General features: G+C 54.1%; 1 protein-coding gene across 2 annotated transcripts; it reads left to right on the top strand.

The window, feature by feature from the left end:
- Window positions 1-12,014: 12,014 nt before the first annotated feature.
- ODF3B (outer dense fiber of sperm tails 3B) lies at window positions 12,015-14,636 on the top strand. Of its 2 annotated transcripts, XM_046013747.1 has the most exons (6): window positions 12,015-13,148; window positions 13,324-13,527; window positions 13,771-13,875; window positions 14,015-14,136; window positions 14,271-14,411; window positions 14,532-14,636. In XM_046013747.1, exons 1-6 carry the CDS (start codon window positions 13,040-13,042, stop codon window positions 14,610-14,612), a joined length of 762 nt encoding a protein of 253 aa, XP_045869703.1. In that variant the 5' UTR covers window positions 12,015-13,039; the 3' UTR covers window positions 14,613-14,636. The 2 variants fall into 2 exon arrangements, with proteins under 2 accessions (XP_045869703.1, XP_045869704.1); XM_046013748.1 differs by having other exon boundaries at window positions 14,271-14,613.
- The last annotated feature ends 2,779 nt before the right edge of the window (window positions 14,637-17,415 follow it).

The raw sequence follows: 17,415 nt of genomic DNA on the forward strand, positions 1-17,415 counted from the left end.
TTATTCCTGTCCCAGTCCCAGGGCCTGCCTCTTGGTTATTTGGGGTCCAAAGACCTTGAGAAGTTGGAGATGACCTGCATCCCCTTACAGGCCATGCCGCACGCTAAGGCATTTCTACCTGGCTTCTTAAAACACCTGTTGTTAGCAGAGCCCCGGGCTGCTGTCAGAGAACGGGAGAAGTGTCCAGCAAGTGATACCTTAGGGTGCCATGGTGGGGAAGAACCAAGCACAGGAAATCATCCCAAACAATTTCACAAGGTGTCAAGGACTGTGATGGGTCTTGGTGGCACAAGGAAGGGTCTAGTCCCATCCTCTATGGAAAGAAAACACCTCCCTCTATCAAAATCCAGGGGGAGGGCAAAACTCTGCAGCATGGAGAAACTCCCTATCGGGAAGGTGACTGGGGACATGTTGCCTCCCTAAATTGTGGGAGATTCGCCCTCCCAACTTCCCAGTACTGCTGGAAAGGTGAGGGAACGTGACATCATCTAGACCAACCGCGAAACAGAAGTTGTTCCGGCTGTGCCAAGAGACAGCGCAAATGCCCACGTTACCATCAAGGTGAGAAACAGACAACCAAGAGGTCGATGGGACCACGAGTGGCACCCTGCTGAGGCAGGGATGGAGAGGGACTCATGCCTAGTACCGGAGGCTTCTGTTTCCTCAGACAGCCCAGAACAGCACTGGGCGCGTCTCCTGCCTACCAGAAGCCCACGGTCCACACCCCGGGCGCCTGGAAGAGAAGGCGCATCCGCGGACGGGCCGGTCCCCCGCAGCCACTCGCGGAAGAGCCCAGTACTGCCTGCTCATGGAGCCCGAACAAGCTGGCTGGTGCCCAGGCCACCGCTGTGCCCTCTCCGAAACACTCAGTGCAAGGAGAGCACAGTGGCGTGATGACATAATTCCCAGAGCAGAGCAGCGAACCCACCAAATGTAGGGTTTTCTCCGTGACTGTCATCCTTAAAACCAGGAAATATTACATAATCAGAAATTATAAAAAACAAAATATTTTAAAACAAAGAATATAATAATCCTATCCTGAAAAGTATACATGTATTTTTATATATGTATAAATAAGACTAGAATAATGTTTAAGGCTTAGAAAATATAAATCCCAGATTTAATCACCACGTCCCACAGGAACTGCCTCTTAAGGGATTCATCTGACATGGGAAAAATTCATGCAAAAAAGGAAAATGTTATTTAAAAACAAACAAATAATACAATGTGATTTAAAATGGAAAAAGCTAAAATGTAAGCATTCAACAATATGGGAAGGATGAAAACATGCACATGACTTTAAGATGTGGCATTGGGCGGGGGCGCCTGAGTGGCTCAGTGGGTTAAACCTCTGCCTTCAGCTCAGGTCCTGATCCCAGGGTCCTGGGATCAAGCCCCGCATCGGGCTCTGTGCTCGGCGGGGAGCCTGCTTCCTCCTCTCTCTCTGCCCGCCTCTCTGCCTACCTGTGATCTCTGTCTGTCCAACAAATCAATTAATTAAATCTTTTTTTTTAAAAAAAGATGTGGTATTGGGAAACTTACCTCAATAATTATTAATAATGTGGCTATGAAGTTTAATACTATTATGGAGAGCCATAATAGAAGAGGCATAATAACAGGCATATTTTTTTAAAGACTTTATTTATTTATTCGACAGAGAGAGAAAACGTGTGCTTGAGAGCGTGCACACGTAAGCAGGGGGAGCAGCAGAGGGAGGGGGAGAAGCAGGCCCCCCAAGGAGCTGGGAGCCCAATAGGAGCTCGAGCCCAGGACCCTGGAATCATGACCTGAGCCAAAGACACTTAACCGACTAAACCACCCAGATGCCCAAGGCATAATATTTAAAATGTGGACAAAGTATGAGAAGGGAGAGAGAAGAAAGAGATACAGCATAGTGAAAGTCACCTCTTATTCCAAAGGGGAGAATATATATATCTAAAGTTTTTGAAGATTTTATTTATTTACTTGATAGAGAGATAGAGAGAGAGCACAAGCAAGGGGAGCAGCAGGCAGAGGGAGAGGGAGAAGCAGGCTCCCCACTGAGCAGAGAGCCTGATGCGGGGCTCCATGCCAGGACCCCGGGATCATGACCTGAGCTGAAGGCAGAGGCTTCACCTGCTGAGCCCCACAGGCGCCCCATATCTAAATCTTGAAATCAGTTGCTAAATTTGCTTCCTATGTAAGTTAAAATTTTTTTTAAACTCTAAATTGATGTAGACATTTACCACACTTAGTGATTGGAAAACTTAATGTCATAAAGATAACAATGGATGAAAGGCAATTCAGAGATTCCAAAGACGCAATGAATGTCAAGCAGGAGAAATAAAAGGAAGTTCATACCAAGAAAGACCAGAGGGAAACACTGAAGGACGGACAACAGACGGAAAATCTGAAGACAAACCCCCGAAAAAGACGGATCGCCTCCAGAGGAGCAACAGCCTTCAGGTGACTTCTCCATGACGAAAAACCAGAGGCCAACAGATAATTTAATGGAATTTTCAATGTGCTGAAACAAAGTAACTCCCAATCTCAAGTCCGACCGCTAGAAGACCTACCTTTCAAGAGTGAAGGCAAAGCAAAGACCTTTCCAGACACACAGAGAGTCTTCAGTGAAGTCAATACTAAACTACCTTTGTGGTTTAGGCACAAAGAAAATCCTACGAGATCAAAGAACATGGAATGTCGGAAGGAACGATGAGCAAGACCAACACACATGACGAGCCTGGGAATAATCCAAGCAAACACTGACTTTATAAAACACCCATAAGTTCTTGTGTCTTCATTATTTGGAATTAAAAAGAGAAACAATAGAATCAATGAAACCAAAATTGGTTCTTTGCAGAGATCAACAAAATTGACAAGCCTTTAGCTAGATGAAGAAAAAAGGAAGAAGACACAAAAAATTAAAATCAGAAGTGAAAGTGAGAACGTTACTACCAACCCTACAGGCAAGAAAAGGGTTATAAGAGAATACTGTGACCCACCGTCCACCACCAAGTTAGATAACCTAGATGAAATGGACAAATTCCTAAAAACACACAAACTACCAAAACAGACTCAGAAGACATGGAGAATCTCAACAGACCTATAACAACAAATGGAATCTGTAATCAAAACCTTCCCGGGGCGCTGGGGGGGTTCAGTCATTAAGCGTCTGCCTTCTACTCAGGTCATGATCCCAGGATCCTGGGATCAAGCCCCACATCTGGCTCCCTGCTTGGTGGGGAGTCTGCTTCGCCCTCTCCTGCTCCCCCTGCTTATGTTCCCACTCTCGATGTCTCTCTTTGTCAAATAAATAAATAGAATCTGTAAAAAAAAAGAAAAAAAGCAAAAAACGCCTCCCTGAGGCGCCTGGGCGGCTCAGTCGTTAAGGGGCTGCCTTTGCTGGGGTCATGACCCCAGAGCCCTGGAATGGGCCCCGCATCAGACTCCCTGCTTGGTGGGAAGCCTCCTTCTCCCTCCCCCTGCTTGTGCATTTTGTTTCCAATTTTTACAGTGTTTTTCCTCTCCTCCCCTTCCCCAGGGGGTGGGGGATGGGGTTTTCAGTTTGGTTTTGATATTCTTCCCATTTTCTGGCTTTTTCATCTGAAACTCTCCAATACGCCTCTACGCTACTGCCACACACTTTCCTTCCCTGCCCTCTTCATTCAGACACTCACGATTCCACCACCAGTGAGAAACAAGATGTCTAGTACGTTCCCCCAACAAGATCCCTCCACAAGACAAAACCTCTAGGATGATTTCTCTGTCCCTTTCCTCTCCGCGTCTCCCGATCCCCATGAGAAATTTGGAGGGATTTTACGTCTCCCAAGCATCTGTTCTGCCAAAATAGTTTAAACTTCATTAGAACCTTTCTCCCTCCCACCCCTCCCCTCTCTCCCTCTCTGTCTCTCCATCTCTTTGTCTCTCTCTGTCTCTCTCCATCTCTGTCTCTGTGTCTCACTTCCGCCACGTGTGAACGGATGGAGAGGTTCCTCGCTCAACGGTATTTCTGTTTGCTCCCATGCTGAGGTCTGCTTCTGGTGCATTTGCCGTTGGCTTGCAATCTTCCTACTGTTTCCCTCCCCCAGATGCTCTGCCCCGACTCCTGGCACCCCGTCCCCAGCACCAGGCCAGGCCGGGACAGGTGAGGGCTGTTCCCGCGGAGCCACGGGGTCCTGGCTGTGACCCTTCCCGCAGCGACCTGCGGCTATCCCCGTCCTCTGGCTCCCAGTGTTGAAAACAACGCACCTGGGGCCAGGCTGATTTTGCCTTTTGTGGGTTAACTGGGGTTTTCTTCCTAGAAGCTTGAGGGGTATCTTTTGAAGCAATCTCTACTCGCAACGAGGGACGTGAACTGAGACCCTGAGCTCAGGCACCGTATGACCCACGCCAGCCGGGCGCCCTAGGACATCTTTATCTCAGAGTCGAAGTGGGCAGAGGGCCTGCGCGGACATTAAAAAGAAAGAAGGAGAAATGGATGGTCGTCCGGCCTGGGCTTCGGGGAGCGCCTCGCTGGCGGGACTCAAGCCTCGGCTGAGCAGACGCGGCTCGGGTCTCGGTGCAGGAACTTGGGGCACCTACACCCGCGGCGCCTCTGCCCCCAGTTGCTCATCTTTCTTCCTCACAATCTCCTCTCTCGGTTGTCCCTGCGCTTTGGGAGGCTCCTTCTAGGTGGTGTCCCAGGCCTCCCGCTCACGTTGCGGCTACGACCGTCTGCTGTCCACTGAGGTCCTGATGCTGAGAGCTCGAACCCGGCTCGCGACGACGTGTGCGCCCCCGGGCCGTCTGAGCAGCCGCTTCCCAGGGCCGGGGTCTCCGCGCTCTTGCTGCTTCTTGATTCGAGAGTTCAGCCGTTTTCCTCGACGTCCCACATCATCAGTTTCAAGAAATGGCCTCCCTCAACGTCCACCAACATGAACCCTCTGGCCGCCGTGACCCCCTCACGGGTTGCTGGTCCCTCCTCTTCTTTGCAGCCAAACGTGGGCCGCAAGGCTGTCGTGGGCCTGGCCAGGCCTTGCACCAGGTCCCTCCCAAGCCTTGCAGATGACAATGACCATCGTGTGGTCCCTGCTCCACACGAATGATGCCCCATGGGGCAGCACAGCTCGATGGCCCAGGGGACATAAAAAGAGGCTGCGCTGGGGGCCAAGGTGCAGATCTAAGTGACGCCCATGCGAGCGGCCCTTTTCACAACCACAGAAGGTGCTCGTGCGGGAGCTGGTGTGAGCGTAATTGTGTGGGGACGTCTTCCTGTGATCCGACAGGCTCCCGCCCTGGAGGGCATAACACGGTTCCGCTGACATGACCGTCACCCAGGAGGACTCTTGAACCTCGAGAAGTGTGCTCGCCAGAGGTCCCACCACCCGATGGCTCTCGGAATTGTTAGCCGAGACGTGGCCTTACAGCGGAGCCCGAGACTGTCACTTCTTCCGAATTACCTCCCGAGGACTCACTTCTGCCATCTCCAGCCCGGCCGCCGGCCGCACCCAGGGAGGCAGTGCTCCTTTCGTCCTGCCTCACCCACGTCCACGTCAAGTCCAGGGTCTACGGTGCCTATTTTTGTAAAGACCCAGGTAAGAACGACTTTCGCCTTTGCAGGTCGCATGGTCTCTGCTCTGCGGCCATGAAAGCAGCCGCAGAAAACAGCAGGTGGGAGACGAGGCGGAGAGGCCCTCCGTGCAGGGCTCCGGCGGAAACGCTGCCCGTGTCCACCTCGACGTCCCCGCTGAGCCCCCGGTGTGTGTGCTTTACCCACTTAACACATTCACTCGGTGTGCGACTGGGAGCCTCGATGCTCAGATCCGGACTCTCGATTTTCCACGGCATCGGGGCATGGTTGACTGCACTCAGCCTCCGTGCTCGTCAGCTGCTTCCACTCGTTCTCCTGTGTTTGAGAACTAAAAAACGAAACACTACATTTTTCAGACTCCCTTACATGGGACTTCTGAGTGTGATGTGGGAAACAAAGGCAGAAGAGAAATTATTAAATTTCCTTACTACCTACAGCCCATTGAAAGTCCTTGAAACAGGCAGAGTGACCTTATTCTAGGGACTCAGCTGCCTCGATGATAATACTTTGCTAAGGGCAAGAGGTAACCCTAGCCCGATCCCCCTCCCCAGGATCCTGTAAGCCTACTTTAACATATAAAAATGCCTCTGGAAACCTCCTTTATCTATTTATTTACGTGTTCGCAATCATCCCCCAAGCATATGACCCACCGATAGACAGCTGAAGGGTCTCATGACTCAGGTTTTATCAGAGGGTAAAAAATGACCTTTTTCCAACACCAGCTAGCCCCCTCAAGATCCTGGAAACTTTGCTTCCAGAATTCCTTAGAGATTTAGGCTTTCCCTGACCTCCTCCCAACTTGAAAGCATATAATGGGCCACGAGCCATGACCCCACTCCTCCTGCCCTTGAGTCCCGTCCCCGTGCTTTAATAAAACCACCTTCTCACACCAAAGACGTTTCAAGAATTTTCTTGGCCATTGGCTTTGAACCCTAACGTCTTTCCTACATCAAATAGAGTTGCTGAAACCTCCCCATGAGGGAACCACAGACAGGGCTGCCAAAATGGGGCATCAGGGGGCTGGCAGGGGACAAATATCGAGGCCCCGGGTTCCTGGTCTCCCATTCCCAGCTATCCTAGTCTCTCAAACTCGAGGGGCCACCTCGCGGTTCCTACACCACCAGCCCATCTGATGGCCTTGCCATGCTCCCTGTAATAAATCCACATCTGCCTCCAAAACTTCACAGCGGCTTGTTTTCTGCACTGAGCCCTGACTGAGGCATCACACTGCCCTGCTCACCGCCATCTCCAGCTCAGCAGATGACAGCTGCGCACCCGTGAACCCGGGTCCCTCAGAAGAGTCAGAACCACCAGAAATGTGAGCCGGAAAAAAAAATGCACACAGAGAGATTTACGGACTGTTGGGACGCCTGGGCGGCTCAGTCATGAAGCCTCTGCCTTCGGCTCCAGTCATGATCCCAGGGTCCTGGGACCGAGTCCCGAATGGGCCTTCCTGCTCAGTGGGGAGCTGCTTCTCCCTCTGCCTCTGCCCCTCCCCTACTTGTGTTCCTTCTCTCTCTCTCTGATAAATAAATATTTTTAAAATTTTTTCTAATTTAAAAATTAAAAAGGAAAAAATTGTTAACTAGGAAAGGAGGGCCCACGGAAGTGAGCAGAAGACCGCTGCAGGGGCTGTGAGGGCAGCGGGCACAGCGGTCACTGCCGCGGCGGCCCCTGAGCATGGAGCGGATGGGGAGCCGAGCTCGCCTCACACTGTCAAAAACCCACATATAACTGCGGACCCCCCCACTGCACTATTAACAGCCTACGGCTGACCAGAAGGGAAGCCTCACCGACGACATGAACAAGTGATCTCACAATCCAGCCAGAGGCGTCATCAAGAACATCGCAACGGCGGCGCCTGGGTGGCTCGGTCGGTTGAGTGTCTGCCTTCGGCTCCTGAGCCCAGGGTCCTGGGACCGAGCCCCACCTCCAGCTCTGCACTCGGTGGGAGTCTGCTTCTCTCCCTCGCCCTCTGCCCCTCCCCCACCTCTAAAATGAATGAATAAATCTTTTTTTAAAAAGAAAATACATTTATAATACTGTACTGTATCCATCGAGAAAGAAAATCCGTGTACAAGTGGACCAACACCCGCGCTGGTCCAGGCTCCGCATCTGTCCGCAGGGCTGAAGGAGAGAAGAGCCGGACCGGGAAGAGCCGGACGCCCGGCCTCCGGGCTGTGCTTCCACAAGTGACCAGGCCTGGAGGGGCGAGTCTGAGCTGCCACGCCGTGGAGAAACTTGAGAGGAGGCAAGCAGGAAGCAGCTGCCTAGGACGGCTGCTCCGGTGACAGCCTCCTGCCATTGGACCCCGGCCACCGCACCAACCCGCCGCACCCCAGCACACGGGATGCAGGCCCTTCTCTAGGCCAGTCCTGGTTGCGTCCGTCCAGCACCCTCTATGGACAAAACCCAGCACCACGCCTGCTAGCCAAAGGGAGGCCATGTGTGGGGCCCCTCCAGGGTCAGGGTAGAGCAGACCAGTGGGGTTTAGGGCAGGAAGGAGATAGAGTGACGGCTGGCACACGGCTCGGTCCATCCAGCCAAAAAGCAACGCGCAACCCTCACTTTCCCTTCGTCTCTGATGACCAGTGTATTCCCAGCGCAGGTCGGCTTTACCTCCCGAACGGTTCCTCCAACCACCCTCTCCCCATCACAGCAGACCCAACCTGGACCTACGGAAATATAACCTGTTCCTAAACTGGAAACTCGAAACCATAGCCCAGCCCATCCTCCCCAAAGTAAGTTCACGGTCAATGCAACTCCAGTCAATTTCAACTGATTGACAAATTCACCCAGAAAAAAAGTGCCTCAAATTATCCAAGTAATTTTGGAAAGGAAGCTAAAGAGAAGGGACTTGCCCTATCAGAAATCAAAAGGCAACAGAAAGCCATAATAAAACATTACAGCTTTGGTGCGGGACTCGGCAGGAAGGTAGAGCCCAGAAACAACCTGGGAATTGATCTTTTTCGTTTGATAAATGGTACTAGAAGAGGGGAGAATCAAGTATATTCCTCCTTCATTCTACACACAGAATAAATTCCAAATGATGAATTTAAAATCAGAGGGCTGTGTGTACACGTGTGTGAGTGTGCACACTCAAGGAAACACGACGACGGTGCTCTCTTTGTGCCATAGAGCTAGAAGCCCGGAGAGAAACGTCTGACGTATGGAACTGTAGAAACATGTCATTCTCCTGTACAACAAAAATTACCAACAAGAGGGGCACCTGGGTGGCTCAGTTCAGGTCGTGATCTCAGGGTCCTGGAATCGAGTCCCGCATCGGGCTCTCTGCTCAGCGGGGAGCCTGCTTCCCCTTCTCTCTCTGCCTGCCTCTCTGCCTGCTTGTGATCTCTGTCTGTCAAATAAATAAATAAAATCTTAAAAAAAATTGCCAACAACAAACCTGAAGGAAAAATAACAAACTTGGAAGACATACGGCCCCAAAACTTAACATTCGTAACAAAGTCATCCCGGACGCCGGGCCGGCTCAGCCAGTACAGCGTGTGACTCTGGATCTCAGGACCATGAGTTTGAGCCCCACACTGGGTGTACAGATTACTTAAAAATTTTTTAATGATTTATTTATTTTAGAGGGGAGGCGGGGGGAGGAGAGGGACTCTCCAGCAGACTCCCTTCTGACCACAGAGCCCCATGCAGGGCTCGATCTCATGAGCCTGAGATCATGAACTCAGACAAAATCGGAAGTTGGACGTTTAACTGAGCCCCCTCCCGGGGTGCCCCCCAAATAAAATCTTTTTTTTTTTTTTTAAATGTCTTACAAGTCAGTAAGAAATATATGAAGACACAAACAGAAAAACTGACAAAAACACACTAACAGGCAATTTGCCAATAAATATATGCATTATGTTCATTCTTCCTAAGAACCAATGTAATGCAAATCTCAACAAAATAAGACCTTATTTTCATGTGTCACTGTGGCACATGTGGCACATGTGGCACAGTGATTCTTGAAGGGTCTAGAGTGAGAGCCAGAGTCTGGATTTGAATCTCACCTTCTCTGCATGTAGCCCTCAGGTCTGTTTCCTTATGCGTGAAACTGGAATAAATAATAATACTTGATTCCAAGCTTCCCAGTGAGGGTTAAATAAATACCAGCAAATTCGTTCTCAGAATAGTGCCTGACGTATAACACACGCCCAATAAACATATTTGGATATTATCACTTAAAAGGCTGTTCTTAACTTTCACTGGTGAGGGTATACAGAAATAGAAACACTCATAATACACTGAAGGAAGTGTAAATTCATTTATTTATTCACCAAATATTTATGACCCACTAGGGACAAAACAGTGACCAAAAGAGACTCGGGCTCTCTCTCACTGACCAGCACTCTCGGGGTCTGAACCTCTGAGGAGGGCCATGAGGCAACACAGGCTGAATCACAACACGTCTACTCCCTTAATCCTGCAATTCCACACAGGAAGTTCATCCTGAAGAAGCATCTGGGGAACCGTAGGAAGGTTTATTCAGTGGCGTTCATAGTACCTGGTCACGGTAGGTCTTAAAGCTGCAGGACCGGCCTGAGTGTGAGTGAGCACTGCGTGACTTCACGCCGTCCTTGTACAGGAAGCCCTGTCCCCGCTGGCCTGGGGCAGGCATAGAACCATGAACAAAAGACGAGCCCATTCTGGAACAGGACAAGCATCAACGGGCGTCTGCTCCTGGCCAAGGGTCTTTCTGCGTAGGCTGGCTTTTTCCTTAGGGCAGGACGCACCATGCTTGTATCTTGGGTAGAAATCAAGCTACTTCCATGGGAGGAGTGAAATAAAACATTCATTGGCTGGAAAACCATGTCCTCTCACCGCCCACTAGCCCCAGCATGCAGTCCTGCCAGTCCTCACCTTCTGCCCACATTCCAGGAGCTCGTCCTTCTCTGTCAGAGCTGCTGCTCCACCTGGTGACCGAGTCCAGGCGGAGTCCTGGGGCACAGGGGCGGGCACCGGCTCTGGGACTGCCCGTTCAGGTGCCAACTCCCACTAAAATGCTGACCCTCGATGGCCAAGCTGCCAGGAGCCCCCAGGAGCCCACAGCACAGCGCACCCCATGGATGCCCCATCCAGGCAGACAGACCCAGTGCATCTGATCCCAGCGTGGAGCTTTGGTCAACAGCCCTGCTATCTGCAACACGCTTCTCCGTAACGATCCCCTAACAGTCAGCAGTAATTACTGACTCATTCTTTACTTTGATAAGCAATTAAGATTAGCAATTTCTAGAAAGATATTTCACATATGAAATAAAGTTTGCACCAACCAGACAAAATTATTACAGCTTTTAAATCTTAAACACAAATAAAAACTCCAAACGGTCACAGAATTACAGAAGTGAGAAACCCGAAGTTTCTCTCTTGTTACAGTCACTCTGGTGTCATTGCTTATCTCAAACCTAAGGCTTAAAAGAGGGAAATATGAGTTATCCCTGGGAGAGGACACTAACTACCCCTTACACTCTAAAAGCCATTCACAATGCCCATCCATGAGGCACTTAGGCTCCTAAGAAAACCTTATAGTGAGTCTGAATTAATATCCATACAGAATACAATGCTTCCTAAAGGGTGAGTAATAAAAAATGCTAATTTGAAACATATACCCTGCTAAAGTTCAACACTAACCACAGTATCATTTAAAACTGGACCAACAGAAGATTTGTGGAGGAGTGTTTTATCTTGGACCCTTCGGAATTGCTGGTCTCCCGGGATAACAGAAAGCTGATCAACTCTGGCTCACTGCATTAAAATTCTCCACACACAATGTGCCCTCTACCGCCCTCAGGTCCCCTTGGAGGGCCCAGATCTGTGCTCCCAGCAATGCCCATTCTTGGTTCTCATTCCCCGCGGCACTGGGCTCAGAGCTCCCTTGGCAAAGACCAGAATTTCCACAAACCCCTGGGCACTCCTCATCTCATTCCTCTCCCAGGAGCAGGCGAGCGGCAAAGCTTGAGAGAATGGATGTTCTTTTAGTTTACTTGATTGTTCTTTTTCCTGTTTCTAAGATAAATAAGTTTCTTTATACTTAATTTTTTTTCATCAATAATGTATTAAAGGGTGTATGTTTTCTTCCGAACGCAGCTTAAGCTGTGTCCTGCAGAGCTGGATATGAGGGACCTGTCCTTGTGAGTTTCACATACAATGTGCAACTTCACATTTGACTTTCTCTTTGATCCGGTTGTTTGTAAGAGAACTTGTCATTATCTTGGTATTTACGTTTTTACCTTTTAAAAAATATTTTACTGTTTGCTTAGATTTATTTTGGACTTTAGGGGCACCTGGGAGGCTCCGTGGTTCAGCATGGGACTCTTGGTTTGGATCAGGCATGATCTTGGGGTGGAGGGATGGAGCCCCACCTCCGTCCCCAGGCTCAGGGCAGAGCCCGCCTGAGATTCTGTCCCTTCCTCTGCCCCTCCCCCTGCTCGCAGATGTGCGAGCGCGCAAGTCCCCCCCACCTCAAATAAATAAATATATAAATAAAATCTTTTTTAAAAAGAATTACTTTGAAGTTTGATTAAATATGTGCCCTACGTCTCTTTATGCAATTCGTATGTTTGTCTTCAGTTTTGTTTTATGGCCCAGACTATTTCTGCAAATATTCCGTGGGCTTAAATGCAAAGTTCTCTCTCTACACGGAACAATTCACTTGAACTTGCTGTTTGTACTACTTTTTTCCTTAATTCTCATATATATTTTTTCTCACATATATGAGAAATATTCATATATTTCATTTCACTTCACAATTCATACACGTGAAAAATATATATATACACACATTTTCCCCCTGCAGATCCGTCCGTTCCGGAATGGGTGTACTGGCGCCTGGGGAAGGGTGGCCCCAGCGCTCCGATCCAAGGCCCCGCCTGCAGGGCTCCAGCGAGTGCTAAGGACTCTGAGGAGAAGCCGGGTCCACCGCGGGGGCGGGGGCGGGGGGATTGGGCGGAGCCAGGTTGGGGTAAGGGGAGGACAGTTCCCGTTGCCAGGAGGCAAGATCTGGACACAATGGGGTCTGGGAGTTGGGCTGGGCAGGGGCGGGAATCCAGGCACCCCACCTCGCCTTCCCGGCCGGGAGCCACAAAAACAGGTTAGTGCATCAACTTTGGGGCCCCCTCCGGGCACCGGGGTTGCGACCCCGACCCCTCACCTTGGTGTCCGTGACCCCATGCCCCTAAAACATCCCGGCCCCCCAAAACCCCAGGGAATTCCTTTCCCGCAGGATTGAGACCCAACTTTGCGCGCCCACACACCCCTACTGACTCGTTCCGGGGGCCGCGGTGAGAGCTAGGCCTCCCCCGCCCGCCCCCGCAGGGCCGGGAAGCTCGGTGTGTTTCCGCGGCTCCTGGGATACCGGATGGGCCCCGCCCCCGGATCGAGGAGCCGCAGCCGAGCAGCCGCGGGCCTGGTGGGTGGAGGGGCCGGGGCCGCCACCTTCTGCCCACAGGTACCGCAGGTCGTGAGCGCACCCCACCCCTGCGCGCTATGGGCTCGGAAGTCTGGGTCGGCCCTTGGCGGCCCCACCGGCCCCGCGGCCCCATCGCAGCGCTCTACAGAGGCCCGGGGCCCAAATACATGCTGCCACCGAACACCGGTACGGCGTCGGGCGGGTGTAGACAGACGGGGCCAGTGAGGTCTGTGCCGGGAGGCGGGCGCCGTGCCTGGGCTGCAGGGCGGCTGGGGCGGGTGGTGTCCTCGGGGGACGGCGGGCTGTGCCCAGGGCGGGCCAGCGGCGGGGGCCCCACAGTGATGCTGGGTCGCTCCCGCAGGCTACGTCCTGCACGACCCGTCGCGGCCCCGCGCCCCGGCCTTCTCCTTCGGCGCGCGCCTCCCCACGCAGCAGACTTCCTGCGGCCCAGGGCCCGGCCACCTGGTTCCTGCGCACATAACCGTGCGCGGCCGCGAGGGCACCCCCGCCTACTCCATCTACGGCCGCCCCCGCCACGCAGCGCCCCTCCTCACTCCCGGACCGGGTCAGGACCCCTGGGACCCCGGTCTCCCCAACGCCGCGCCGCCTCCAGAAAGGCCCACCCGGGAATCCCCCGCCTGAGCCCCGAGCCGCCCTCGCGTACCCCACTACTCCAAACTCGCTGCCCCCGCACCCGCATCGCGGAAGGACTCCGGGCCCCACCAGGCTTTGACAAATCGTGGCTCGGAGTCACCCTCGCCTCAGGCCCCCAACCCGGTTCCGGCCCACACCCCCGTCCGCCCCGCAGGCAGGTACTTCCCCGAGCGAGCCGGGAACGCGACGTACCCCAGTGCGCCTCGGCACACCATCGCTCCCCGAAACTGGGGCGCCCACGCGAAGCAGCAGACGCCAGGTGAGGCCGAAAGGCCCATTCCAGCCCCGCGGACCTTCCCATCCCCGACCGGCGACTGCTCTGCCGGCTGCGTGGGGGAGACCCCGGCCTGTCCGCGGAGACGGACCCCTAGACCCACCCGTCGCTGGCTCCTCCCCAGGCCCTGGGACCTACACTGTGCCCTCGCTCTTGGGTCCGCGCGTCATCGGTAAAGTCTCGGCCCCCACTTACTCCCTCTACGGCCGCAGCGCGGTGGGCAGTTTCTTCGAGGACCTCAGCAAGGTGGGGCGGGGCTGCCAGGCGGGCTGTAGCGAGGGGGTCGGCGGGGCAGGCCACAGGGGCACGAAGCAGGAGGTGAGGGCCAGTGGCCAGCGCGGAGCGGAGGCCGGACCCAGCGCCCCTGCCGCCCCCCACAGACCCCGGGCCCCTGCGCCTACCACGCGGTGAACACTGGGATCTACAAGCCTCGGGCCCCCCAGTTCTCCATGCTGGCGCGGACTTCGCTCCCCCAAGATAACACCCTGAATCCCGGGCCCGCAGCCTACAACGTGGACCAGGTGGTCTGGAAGCCCGGGTCCAGGGTCAGAGGCGGGGGAGGAGGGTCAGGGTCCTGGGGGTCCCCGCGCGGGGCCGGACGGGTGGCACCGCGGGGTCAGCGACGTCTCCTGGTCCCGCAGCCCCGGAAGCCCCGCGGCTGGAGCTTCGGGATCCGGCACTCGGACTACCTGGCTCGGGTCCCGACCAAGGCAGACGACTGACCGGCCGGGAGGGCGCGGCCCGACAGACGTTTGCTTAAAGCTTCCCGAACCAGCAGCGTGTCCGCCCCTCTGTGTTCGCCGCGGGCGCGCGGGGCGGGGAGCAGGCGCGTCGGGACACGGGGCATGCGCGTAGGGACGCTCGTGCCCACGGGGCCCCAGACTGCCGCGCGCCCGCCGGCCTGGGAAGTCCCAGAAGTCTCGCGGCCGCGGGCCTTCGTGATTGGCCGGGGCAGACGACAGCCGGGGCGTCCCGCCCCCCCAGGCAGCCATTGGCCCAGAGCCCCGCCTGTCTAGGCGGCACCGCCCACCCGCCGTCTTCCGGAGGCCCTCGGCCAGACGGGGCGAATCTAAAGCAGGGCGGGCGACGGCCACCGTCCGGGACATGTCCAGGCCGGGGCCAAGTTGGGAGGCCGAGAAGTGGGAGCCAGACACGGAGACAAGCACTTGGGCAACACAGACACGGGACAGGGGGTTGGACACGAAAGGGAGACACCGGATCCCGTCGGAACAAGTGCACCTGCCGCAGAGACACGGACGCAGGACGGTGGCAGGTGCCACCTGTCTCGCACCCCGCAGGCCCGGAGCGATGGGGCCACAGGGAGTCAGGGCCCTCCAGGCCCCCCGCCAGACCCCGGGCAACTCCCGGAGCGGATCCGCCTGAACCAGACAGGCCGCCTCAACTGGAGGGCCATCTGGGGCTTGGTCCGCGCTGTGGACGGGAGCGCGCAGGGCGCGCAAATAGGTGCGCGGGAAATTCTGGACGCCTGTGACCCCAAGACCCGCCCCAGAGACCGCCTGCCCCTGGGGCCCCACCACTGTCAGTGACCCCAGGATAACCCACTGCTTTGGGAACACCCCCGTCGTGTTGATTACACCACAGTATCCTATGCCTCGGGGCGATGCTAATGGCCGTGCCACTGCAAGGCATGGGTCTGGAGAAGACAGTGGCGCTGACCCAGGCCCTGACCAAGTCTGGGCAGCAGCTCACAGAGAACTATTCCACAGGGCGAGTGGGCGACAAGGTCAGCCAGGTCTTCTTACCCGCCCTAGGTGCCTGTGGACTGCAAGGTTAGAAGATGCCTCCTCTCCAGACCAGAACTCTGACCTCAAAGAGGTCCGCAACCCACAGGCAGTTTCTAATTTCAAGCCTGGCCTAGACAGAGTCCCCAAAGGCAGAACCCCCCCCCCCCCAGGCTTCTCAACCCCATAACAGAACTTAGGTTCCTCCTCCCCATCAGCCCCCATAACAGGACCAAGTTATCCAGCTTCTTGGGTACCCCAGTCAGGATTCCCAAGGCAAGAGCTGGGTACTCCTCTCCCTTGGTTCCCCAGACTTGAGCCCTCAGGATAGTCCTCCTCATCACTCCCCATACCAAATCAGGACAATTTCTTTTCCATTCCCTCTCCGCCTGCTGCTAACTCCAGCTGAAGTCCTAACCAGGGAAAGTAAGGGAGCAGCTGTGCAGGTATCTTCAACACCCCTACCCAGCAGGTACCAATGACCAACAGATGTGGTCTGGAGTTAAGAGGGGGGCGCAACTTGGATAAATTGGAGTCATTTCTGGATTCACTGCCATCCAGAGCTCAGAGCAGGTACAAATGGACTGACGGCTCACTCTAGGTTACTGATAGTAATAGGGGCCAGAATCTCTGAAGTATCACTGATACGTCTTTCATCAGCGTTGGATATCGATCAAAGTTATTTATGGGTCATTGATAGTCACTGAACTTTGGTTTTCAAAGAAACTCCAATTGGAGTCATTAATAGGGACTTCATCAAAATCACAGGTCTCTGATCAGTCATTAATGGGCCATAGGATATTGGTCAATATCCCTGATGGGTCAAACCAGTCATTAATGAGGACTTATCCGAGTTGTTGGTAAGTGTCTGGTCATGGTCTTGGACACTCTTCACGGTTGCTGATGACAGCATCAGTGCAGGGATCACTGAAGGTCACTGGGATTCTTGATGCAGGGGAGTTTGGCCCCATATAAGGGCAGCTGGAGGGAGCGGGCTGCTGTCCTGTGGGTCACAACAGGAGGCTGGTTCCTGAGGATGGACTTCTGTATGAAGCCAGAGGTGCCAGCCACCGTTAACAGCCAGCTAGTCATTACAGGTAGCCTGCGCCCAGGCTCTGGGTCTACCTCCTGCGTAGTAAAGACGCCTGACCTCTGACCGCACAAAGCCCAGATCCCCAACAGGGGACCATGGGACCTCCCCCGAAACAGGTGATTTGAACCAACCCCAGGGTCAGTGTCTCGTCATCACAAGAAGCCTGACCGCCGGGGCTCCAGGGGGCTCCGTTGACAAAGCATGCAACTCTTGATATCAAGCCCCACACGGAGTGTAGAGATTATTTTAAAAAACAAAACAAGATGCCTGACCACCAAATCAAGAAAGTGACCTGATGCTCCCCCTCCATAGGGAACTTGGTCCTTCATAACTGACCCGAGAGTCAGCATTCCCCACATCTCCCCGGAAGCTCCAGGCTCCTTACCACCTCCAGCCCCCTCTGCCTTCCCCCAAAGCCTACATCCTCCATCAGAAGACGGTGGAGAAGGGAGCCTGGGTGGCTCAGGTCCCTGGGTCCGGAGATCAAGCCCCAGGTCGGGCTCCCTGCTGCGGGGTGGGGGCAGCGCCTGCACCTCCCTCTCCCACTCGCCCTGCTTCTGTTTCCTCTCCCCCTGTCAAATGGATGATAACTTAAAAAAATAAAAACAAAACTGGTGGAGACCCCATCCGCTCTGGTGGTGGACCTGAAGTTTGGAGGGTCAAGCATTCCCTAGCCACGCCCAGGAGCTG

This window comes from Meles meles, chromosome 7 (assembly GCF_922984935.1).
Source record: "Meles meles chromosome 7, mMelMel3.1 paternal haplotype, whole genome shotgun sequence".
Taxonomy (NCBI): domain Eukaryota; kingdom Metazoa; phylum Chordata; class Mammalia; order Carnivora; family Mustelidae; genus Meles; species Meles meles.